General features: G+C 32.9%; 4 protein-coding genes across 7 annotated transcripts; 2 read left to right on the top strand and 2 right to left on the bottom strand.

Annotated features, from left to right (window-relative positions):
- Nucleotides 1–1,242: 1,242 nt before the first annotated feature.
- Nucleotides 1,243–5,591, bottom strand: Hrb87F (Heterogeneous nuclear ribonucleoprotein at 87F). Of its 3 annotated transcripts, none has more exons than XM_066733962.1 (7): nt 5,369–5,591; nt 4,639–4,850; nt 4,243–4,555; nt 3,904–4,153; nt 3,503–3,721; nt 2,691–2,848; nt 1,243–1,868 (listed from the first exon to the last, which is right to left on the bottom strand). In XM_066733962.1, exons 1-6 carry the CDS (start codon nt 5,387–5,389, stop codon nt 2,727–2,729), a joined length of 1,137 nt encoding a protein of 378 aa, XP_066590059.1. In that variant the 5' UTR covers nt 5,390–5,591; the 3' UTR covers nt 1,243–1,868; nt 2,691–2,726. The 3 variants fall into 3 exon arrangements, with proteins under 3 accessions (XP_066590059.1, XP_066590058.1, XP_066590060.1); XM_066733961.1 differs by having other exon boundaries at nt 3,898–4,153; XM_066733963.1 differs by having other exon boundaries at nt 3,572–3,721; nt 3,898–4,153; nt 5,369–5,590.
- Nucleotides 5,592–5,922: 331 nt separating this feature from the next.
- On the top strand, nt 5,923–7,080 carry LOC136777460 (chromobox protein homolog 1-like). 2 transcript variants are annotated; one of them, XM_066733761.1, is made up of 3 exons: nt 5,923–6,077; nt 6,459–6,624; nt 6,704–7,080. In XM_066733761.1, the coding sequence occupies exons 2-3, from the start codon at nt 6,494–6,496 to the stop codon at nt 6,825–6,827; spliced, it is 255 nt and encodes an 84-aa protein (XP_066589858.1). In that variant the 5' UTR covers nt 5,923–6,077; nt 6,459–6,493; the 3' UTR covers nt 6,828–7,080. The 2 variants fall into 2 exon arrangements, with proteins under 2 accessions (XP_066589858.1, XP_066589857.1); XM_066733760.1 differs by lacking the exon at nt 5,923–6,077 and adding an exon at nt 6,120–6,331 and having other exon boundaries at nt 6,704–7,078.
- A 110-nt stretch (nt 7,081–7,190) lies between these two features.
- LOC136777459 (zinc finger protein 37-like) lies at nt 7,191–9,824 on the bottom strand. The gene is made up of 6 exons (XM_066733759.1): nt 9,702–9,824; nt 9,016–9,615; nt 8,618–8,960; nt 8,393–8,560; nt 8,162–8,329; nt 7,191–8,104 (listed from the first exon to the last, which is right to left on the bottom strand). The coding sequence occupies exons 2-6, from the start codon at nt 9,529–9,531 to the stop codon at nt 7,203–7,205; spliced, it is 2,097 nt and encodes a 698-aa protein (XP_066589856.1). The 5' UTR covers nt 9,532–9,615; nt 9,702–9,824; the 3' UTR covers nt 7,191–7,202.
- On the top strand, nt 9,806–10,351 carry LOC136777461 (electron transfer flavoprotein regulatory factor 1-like). The gene is made up of 2 exons (XM_066733762.1): nt 9,806–10,047; nt 10,142–10,351. Exons 1-2 carry the CDS (start codon nt 10,009–10,011, stop codon nt 10,346–10,348), a joined length of 246 nt encoding a protein of 81 aa, XP_066589859.1. The 5' UTR covers nt 9,806–10,008; the 3' UTR covers nt 10,349–10,351.
- The last annotated feature ends 41 nt before the right edge of the window (nt 10,352–10,392 follow it).

Raw genomic sequence — 10,392 nt, forward strand, 5'->3', positions numbered from 1 at the left:
TAGTCTGCTGTAGTAATCCTTTCTGCTACCTGCCTGTCTTTAGTCTCTTCAGTTTGCTTCTAATCTTCATTTCAATTTATCAAATAGTCTGCCACAATCTACCTAGACACTATCGTCTGTCAGATGCCAAGAGCATCGATTGAAGAACCTAGTCTACCAAAACTAGCACCAATTTGTTCCGCACTTTGTTGCAGCTTTTACCTAACAGTCACTCTCAATTCGATCTGTGTCTGTTTTGGAAGAGCAAACAGTGGGTCAAATGGATTTCGCAGCTAGAATGGAAACCACTAATGTCAACTAAAATGAAGCCTTGTTTCATCTTTAAAATAACTTTTCGCTCTTTTACTACTATAAAACTAAAAGAGAGATACCACAATGTCTTAATCAGTTTTGCACACACTAGACTGCTCCTTTATGTAATTAGTAAATATAACAGTTGCTATGTGACTTATGAATAAAAAACAGTAACAAAATTAAAAGACCTACTTAAAACAAAAACCATTTATTGAAGAAGTTGTTGTCTATTCTGCCTTTGAAACTCTCCTGTGCAATACTGATTTATACCGTTCATCGTAACAATTGGATTTACTTAAGAGGGATACGAGATTGTTGGAATAACGAAGACTAAATAAACACCTAAACTCAAGTAAATTATGCTGTAATTAAAGAATAAAGTTTCATTGTGTCCAGTGTACATTGATTAAGAGTTAATTTAATAAATATTTTATTTGTTTCTTAATTTTGCGATTTCTTTGATCATTTGTCGATTCACTAGCAGATTTCTAACTACCTGTTCTTTTGTAAAAATGATAAAATCAGCAATAAGGGATAAGCAAAATTCAGTGATTCAAATGACGTCTCACGCAACGTATCCCTTCGTTTATAAATCCATTTAGCTTAAATACACGATACAAAACTACATAAAATTGGTCATAGGTTTCATATTTATATATATATATGTGTAAACATATATATATAAAAATCATTTAATACTGTGTGTACACATAGATATAAAGCCCTTGCGCGTGCTTTAGCTGGCTACACAATAGACAAAAGTTACAGAGATAATTTTGTGTTATTTATAATAATATATAGATTTTGTTTAGATAATTGTCTACCCTTCTGTCAATTAAATTCTGACCTTTATTATCCTCTAACTCAATCTACTACATAAAATTGCGTGTCTGACTTAAGCTAAGCTGTTCAATAAAACCTTGTTTTCATAAATTAATTTGACATGGAAAAGGTTCTGGTCATTTTTATTACTAACTCTTAGGACAATACAATTAAAGATTACTTCGTTAATCTAAAGCCTACCAAATGCTGACTGATTCATGATTTCTTGGCCTATTTTTTTCTATTTTTTAAATATTCCAAGAAGTAGTATATTTTATGTTCTTTTAATGAAAAATCCTACAATTTATCTAACTCATTTATAGAGATGAATAATACGTTAAAGCTATACAATTTCATAGTTTCGAGTGGCGAGATATCCCGATTCGAAAAATGAAAAATGAGAAAGAAAAGATCGTGTCTGTACAGTCCAATTGGCGCGTTCGCATACGAAGAATAAAATATTACCCGGACCCGTGAATACACGAGAAGTGCAAACACGCTCTATAAAAAAATGTGATGCTACGTTTTAGTATTTCACATGATGAGTCGAACGTGTAGGGGATGTGGTAGGTGCTAGGTACCAAAAGAAATACAGGGCATAAGCCTCCCTCACTGCGAGCTAAAAGATGACGCTTCTCTGTCCTGTATCCTGATTCTCCTGCCTGGTTCTTGTCTCTAGCCTTTTATCCCTGCCTGCTCCGAACTAAACAGTACAGTAGTACTGACGACTAGAAGACAAGTAGTAGGGTCACCTGAGGTTCAAAAGTCATAAATCTGTTAGTTACGATGCTGCATAATACTCAAAACCTGTAAAGTTCTACAAGCTTTTCAACTAGAATGCTAAGTGCAACTTTATCAAGCTATTTGACTTTATATACTTGTGGGAAGTATTGCCTAATTAGCTGTTGTCTTTTTTTTTTTGTTTCACAAAATTCAGTACCAAATACAATAGATTTGAACCATTTCGCGTGCTTTCTTGCAAAACGGCTATACGGCCTAAATTGATTATAGCTCAATACCAGAGCAATCAGTTATATTAAACATCCTTAAAACCTTATATACTCGGTGCTCGAAATAAGTATTCTTTGTGTTCTCAGTCGAAAGCTAATTAAATGTCCTACATTGTATCAATTGTTAAAATGTTATACACGCTGATTGACGATATATAACCCATTCGGCAGATAATAACAAATTAGGGATCTATTCAGCTGTAAACTGGTCTCTTATTTAATAATCGTTTTGAATGATATATGCGGCAAAGCCACTTGAAATTTATGATTAAGTTCATTACAAGTTAGGTATACTGATTAAAATTAGATTATCTCTGGTGTTTTTTCGATACATTTCTGTACAGTATGAAAGTCAATGCAAGGTCGCATAAATTGAAAACTGGAAAGAGATGAGCACAGTGCAATAAGCATGGCTTATAAACACAATTGATGATTTTCATGGATAAATATAAGAGTGAAAGAGTGAGAAGTAAATGTTTTGAAATAAATTTTGTGGTATATGTAGATGTATGTCGGCATGTAGTCATAATGAATGATTTACCCAGAGAAAATATTCATGCTTACCAGACAAAATGGTTTTCTTTGAGCCAAAGACGAAATTTAATATCGTCTACCACCACCACCTCCACCACCCATATTTCCTCCTCCTAGTGAATTGCCACCATAACCGCCCTGATTTCCGTAGCCTCCGCCACCTCCGGAATTACCACCTCCCATTGGTCCTGGAATATCATACAAATACATCATTAATATCATTTTTAAGGGAGTCGAGCGATTATTGAAACAAATATATTTTATTAAAAAATGATTAGGTTTAAAACCGAAGAAAAAGAAATAAAAATATCTACAATTATAAATAGAATGAGACAAAATGAAATTAGCAGAAAGTGGACAAAGGCACTTCTCGCTACAAACACGCCTTTTATCTATTGCTCGCAATACCTAGTTACTCTGCAAGTACTGAATCTGTGAAATTTGCTGCAATATAAATGTGAGTAATATTTGTTGTTTTTCATATAACGCGAGATGCTAAGCTTCTTAACAGATCTACTTAAATTTTAAGAGTTGAATTTAATGGATCTTGTTAATTTGAAGAGAGCCTGATCAGTTATGGAAGAGGGTTAGTTTAATTGAAAATATTTAAGATTGCGATGTATATACATGCTGCTGCACATCCCTTGAGCAACTTATGATTTACGAAAATTAAAAATTGCAGGATAGTATAAAGAATTATTGAAGCTTTCGAGTAAATAATAAAAAAGAAATATTAAGAAACGAAAATGAGGAGCAACAAGTTAAGAACAGTAACAATGAGAGTGAATAGATGTTGCTCAAGATGTGTGCCAGACGTGTTGGCATTTGAGGAGAGAAGCAACCTTGTCCACCGAAGGGCGTAAGCCATCTCGAATCCCCAGACTGTCGGCCACTAGGACCCATATTAATACCGTAGGGTGCTGGTCGTCCACTGGAATTAAAGTTGTTCCTGACAGGGCCACCTCCGTATCCTTGCTGGTAGCCTCCTCCAAAATTGTCATTACTCCAGTTACCGCCGCTGTTGTAGCCTCCTTGACCTCCCTGACCGCCCCAACCACCACCTATATAAAGATTAATTATTGTACCATTTACACAATCAAACAAATATCTACATTATCTCATTATCTTTACGTCACATCGCTATTTTTGCGATCAACCAAAACTGAAAATTAAAATTCAATTATTTATATGTATCTAATCCTACTTTAATAGAGAATATAGAAGTTTTTCTGCGAACCTTTACCTTGGTTCTGGTTTTCCCACGGGCCGTTACCTCCCCAACCTCCTTGATTACCTCCACCATAGCCACCCTGGTTACCACCATTATTCCAATCGCCTCCACCACCTCCACCACCGCGGCCACCCCAGTTTCCACCACCCTGATTGCCACCGCGAGGACCTCTGCCAGATCCCTGACTTCCACGGCTACCACCGCCACCGCCACCGCCGCCACCACCTCCGGTTGCCGATGCCATCTCTGCTCTGCTCAAGGCCTAAAATTATAATTTAACCATTTTTCTTATTAACAAAATTGAAAATCCATATTTTAATTCTATTTAAAACAAATTAATATTTTCAATACCTTTTTAACATCTACATGTTTTCCACGAATTTGATGATTCCTTTGCAGGCATATTTTATCAACAGGATCATAGTCATCAAATTCAACAAATCCAAAACCTCGCTTCTTTCCTGTTTCTTTGTCCGTCACTATACTGATAGAATTTATGCTTCCATAGCTTTGGAAGTACTGTCTCAGATCATCTTCTTCGTGATCCTCCTTCAAGCCACCAACAAACAGCTTTTTAACAGTGGCACCAGCTTCTGGTCTACCAATTTCTTGTCTCGGTACTGCTCTTTTAGGTTCTACCACTCGGCCATCAACCCTGTGTGGTCTATAATAAAACCATTCCTATTACTCTGTTCACTGATTACAATTAAAAAGTTTGTTTCATTTCATACTGATTAAATGACCTACCTCGCGTGCTGAGCATCATCTACCATATGAGCTCGAGAATAAGTAATAAATCCAAATCCTCTTGACCTTTTTGTTTTTGGATCTTTCATGACCACAACATCCACAATCTCTCCCCATTGTTCAAAATGTTTTTTCAAAGAGTCATCTGTTGTCCTATAATCTAAGCCACCAATAAATAATTTCCGTACATGCTCAGGTTCATTTTTATCACCCTGAAAAATAAAAAAAAAGCTTTGATCAAACAACAATAATCGCAAGTTTAGCATGTAGTTAATATGAGGCTTTATTGTAAAATTTTCTACATTTGACGCAAAGACAAGTAAATCGATTGTCAAAATGGCGCGGCGTACCCACGCGCTGAATTCCCAAACACTGAAAATACATGAATTATTAGAGAAGAAATCTAAACAGCCTTATCCTAAAAACCTATTTATACTATATAAACTGTAAGGGAATAAAAGAGTTAATCTCTAATCTAATAATATAAATAATTTTATCTATTTTGAAACGTTGGTCGTCGGTTTATTCTAATCAAAGTTATCAGTGAGAAAAGCAGTAATTGAAATATGGCTTCTTGGTGCAAATAAATACTGGGAAAAAAGGATGTATATTGTTTGAAACTTCTTATGCTATAAGAATTAAGGCTTCTATTGGAGAAAGTAGAAACCAGATTTTATCATTATTACGTAAAAGACAATTAAAGTTTAGATGTTTTATAGTATCTACGTACATCATGCTCCATCTTCACCATTTTTGATAATCAGCAGAGAATTTTAGCACTCTGCTCGATGAACCGTACTTATAAACGTATTAAAATTCAAGTTACCGGCTTTAGATACCGAATTTAAATACAACTAAGTGATGCTACAAAGTCTGAGAAGAGCGCAGTAGTACAAAGTACAAGCTGGCACAAATCGCCATTCGCCGGATCGATTACAATGGTCTCTCTCTCCTTTCAGGAACTTGTGTAAACCCTGATTCCGGAAGTTAGAATTTTATAGATGGCATGGCACTCTCTCCTCTTGCCATTAATATATTCTCAAGCCTTTTAAATAAATCTAGCCTATTTCCATTTATTTCATCGATTCTCTAAAAATATTTCCTTCGCATTTTATCGTCTATTAATAATTTTGAATAATTAAAAAGGTTTCTATTATATCAAAGGATTAAAGCATAAACAATTTGAATATATCGTAATTATTATCGCGGTGGTGCACTAGACGCGATACAAAGAGCGACGACAGCGCCGGAAGTTTTTCGTGGGTAAAAGGATAATTTAAAAAAAAAATATTGTATACGGAAAAAGAATTATAATTTATAATTCTAATAATACAAGTATGCTCTTTACTAATTCTAGAAGGACCAATTTTAGTTTAATCCGACTGAAGTAAAGTGTTTTTTGATTATGTCTGTTAAAAATAAATTGACAGTGGAATAAGGTGAAACATTTTGATTATTTATTTATTTTAATTACCGGAAATACTGCCATTAAGCCCTCATGAGAGGTTTCAAATTAAATTTATCATTTTTGTAACTAATTTATAAACCAAAAATTCGAATGTTTATAGCCTTCTTTGAGCAATATTATTAAAATAAATGTGTTAATTATTACTAGTGTTAAAAGGCCGTAAATAGAATTGGTTTTACTTGATATATATATGTCTTATTGAATTGTTCGGACGATTTGAATTTGGTAAATAGCTTACACCAAAATATAACCTATAAAAGTGCTTGTTTCTTACAACGATATGTCAAAATTACGTTTAAAACACTCTACACAAATTGTTTACTCATTTTTATTGAATTAACGTTTCTTCTAGGAAATTTAACCTATAAGAGGCTGAAATATTAAACAATGAGTAATAATTCCAGCCCGATTATTATTGAAGATGAAGACAAATTACATGGTTTCAAGAGAGCTTTGGAGCCTGAAAAGATTGTTGGAGCTACTGGTTCCAGTGGAGAGCTGATGTTTTTAATGAAATGGTTGGTTATACAATATATATTTGTACATAATAATAGTATAATCTTGAAAGACAATAAATTTATGATATGTTTGATTTAGGAAAGGTACAGAAGAGACAGATCTTGTTTCTGCCAAAGAAGCGAATAAACTTTGTCCTCAGGTAGTTATTCAGTTTTATGAAGATAGACTTACCTGGCATACCACAAAACCTAGCTCTAAATAACTAATTTTTTATCGTTTAACTTCAATGATCATTTATCGTTATTATAAATTTATTTTAGAAACTGCTATTTCAAGTGTAACTTTAAAGAAATTGAACTAATTATTGGTATTTATATTAAAAAGAAAAAGGCAGTAAGTATATTACTAGTCATGACTTATAACACTTATTTTTTATATTAGAGTACAATTTTATACTATGATTTTAGAATATTTAGTAATCAGTGATATTTAAATTATGATAAATACATTAAATATTTGTAAGAAGTTTAATGTGACAAGAAAACAATCTACTAAATAAAGTTGATTTTTTATATTTTCAGCTTTATTTTACTGACAACAATTGAAAATTGCAATAATCATTTCAATAAATATTTTCTTATTTACTATGAGATTGTACATTTTTTGCCATTTTTCTTCTCCAATGCAAGTTGCATTGATTAGTCCCTTCTGTGGATGTATTTTTTCCTGCATTATTATAGGGAACAGTATTGCGATCAGTTTGCTGTGCTTTACATTTCATGTTTCTTAGACGATTTGTTTGAACATCCTGTATTGCTTTTTCAGTTTTATCAGTAGTTAATATTTCACCCTCTGTTATTTGACTTGGTCGAGCTACTTCTGTTTGGGGAGCTAACTCAGGTGTTGAACTTTCATAAGATAAAGTTTTATTAAGTATATTATTTGCTATAGAGTAATTGTATCTTGTTTGGAGTACAGGATAATTTACTCGTTCAGTATGTATTGAAGAATTTCTAAAAAAATAACTATGATTTGAAACTGCCTGTGGGTACAGTTTTTCTTCGATTTTTCTATTAATGACCACTGCCTCTTCAAGAGGTATTGGTTCTGTGTAAGAGAAAGTCTTTTTACGTTTGCTATCAGTCTTTTCTTCTGGCTTTTTAGCACTGATTGGTCCATTAATTACAGGCACTGCGTTACTAAGTTCACTGGTTGTTCTTATGACTGGTGTTATATTACCCATGGAATCTAATCTGGAATTGATCTGTTCTTGTGAATTTATATAAACCACTGAAACTTTTGCCGTGCTTTTTGGTGTGGATGAAGATATTGAATAAAGTCCTTTCTTAATGTTTGGCTTTTGTTTTTGTCTATTAGCTTTAGGCTTTGCTGGCTTTTTCTGACTAACTGATACTCGAGCGACTGATTTTTTTATTTCTACATTGGAATTTTCGGAATGATGATGCCTTATATGGCGGTTTAAATTATCCTTTCTCCTAAAAACAGTTTGACAAAATTCGCAAGAAAATGGTTTTTCATCTGAAATAAATAAGTAATTAGATTTTAGTGATTGATTGTGGAATGAAGAATGTTTACCCGTATGAATTGCTAAATGCCGCCGTAATTCACTTTTAGATAAAAAAACTCGATTGCAATGTGCGCAAGAAAATGGTCGTTCCTTTCCATGAGTTTTTTTATGTCTTAAAAGCAAGGTGCTATCTTTAAAGCTCTTATGACACTGATCACATTTATGAGGCCTCTCACCTACAAAATTACATCAAGTTTCTATAATTTAGTAATTTTAAATTTCTTGCAAGAGTTACTTACTTGTGTGTGTGCGCATATGTCTTTTCAAATTGGTTAATACGTAAAACGTTTTGTCACATGATTTACAATTGTGTGTAATACCATTATTATGGATATTCATATGATTTTTTAAATCATCCTTTTTACGATATTTTTTGCCGCAATCAGGACAGGCAAATTGCTTTTCTTCTGTAAGAAAAGTTAATTAATTTAATTCTGTAGAAAGTTGAGTCATATAATACTCACTATTATGAGAATACATATGTCTATTTAATTTATTTTGCTGATAAAATGCTTTATCACATTTATTACATTTAAAAGGTTTCTGTCCACTGTGGACTCTCTCATGATATTCAAAATGTGATCTTTTCACAAAACTTCTGTCACATATGCTACATTGATATGGCTTAATGCCTGTTAAGCACGCATCATGATAGCACTTTCCTTTTTTGTTTCTGAATACTTTATTACATATACTACATTTATATGTTTCCGGAGCCCCTGGTAAAACCAAAATATGACTTCTATCAGGATTCTTCAAGTCTTTAGTACTAACAGTCTTTGAACTATTAACATCCAGCTGAACTTCCTACAAAACAGATAAAATTATTTAAAATCTAGAACTTGGAAGATGTAAGACTTACTTCTTTGGTCGATAAAAAGCAGGTATCTTGTACTGGTAAGTTTGTATCTTCAGAGTTATTTACATTTATGCAATCAGTGGTATTTAACATGGGATTCTCTGTCTCAAGAGTGTATAAATTATTTGGAGCAATACTTTTTGTTAAGGAAGAAACAGATATTGATTTATTATCTTCTTTTCGTTCAGAATCTAAAGTCTTAGTAGCAGAGACCATATTGAAATAATTTTCAGCTCCTCTGACATCTTTATTGATCACTAATTCTAAAGGCAATGTATTCTCTTCATTAGATATTGATCCTTTAGACTCAGCACATGTATTATCCGATGTTCCAATGACGGATGAAGTATTTAAATTCACTACAGGCTGTATACATTGCTGATTATTCTCACAAGCCTTACAGCCCTGTTCTTCATAAAGTAAGCACATACGACATTTGGTATGACCACAGCTATCTTTCACAAGTCTTGTGAAGGACGAGTTAGCTGGCTGTCTACAATTTGGGCATTCTTCACTCATTATAAATTACTTTATTCTTTGCCACTTACTCTATACTATTGTATACAGTGTTTAAATGCATAATAATTTGAATAATACTAAAAGCTATATAGAAAAAAGTATCATTGTCATGATTATCGGTATTTACATAAAATGCATTGTGTGAATATTGTATTATGACATTTCGTTACGTCAAGTGTGGTAAAACGTGAAGAGTATTTTGAGGTTACAGAAACATATGTTGATGTAACAGCCAGTGACATCTACAACTTTTGCAATAAAGCGATTTATCATAATCTGAAAGCAGATTATTTAACAAATGCCAACTGAGAGGAAAGTTGGTTAATTCGTAATAATAAGGAAATAAAAAATTGTTTTGTTATGAAGAATAAAAAAATTGCAACAAACGGAATTTAAAAGTCAAAGTGACTCACGCTTGTTTTTCTCAGTTTTTGTTCACAAACAATCTAAATTGGTGGTGTCAAAGTGTCAAAGACCATGGCGCAACGTCATAAGGTTTTTGAGCTATACAGAACGGTATAATTAACAATATTGCAGATTTGTAATATATAATACAATTATTTTATTCTATAAATATATACCCATATACTGTATGAATTTTGCTTTCTAGCTTTCTCATTTGGGAAGAGATTATCCAAAAGGCCAGGAATTTTTCAGAACCAGATTAAGGAAAGCTTTTGAGAAAAACAAAAATGAGACTGATCCTGAAAAGATTGAGCAAATGATTGCACATGGTAATTTTGTTGTAAAGGAAATAGAAGCATTGTATAAGCTAAAGAAATATAGAACAATGAAAAGTAGGTATTACAACGAGTAATACAGCTGACATTTAGTTGAGGAGTTAAATGGATTTTTTATATG

Source organism: Prorops nasuta, unplaced genomic scaffold, assembly GCF_024137725.1.
Source record: "Prorops nasuta isolate Cenicafe-Biocafe unplaced genomic scaffold, Cenicafe_Pnas_1.2 PNAS00011, whole genome shotgun sequence".
NCBI lineage: Eukaryota > Metazoa > Arthropoda > Insecta > Hymenoptera > Bethylidae > Prorops > Prorops nasuta.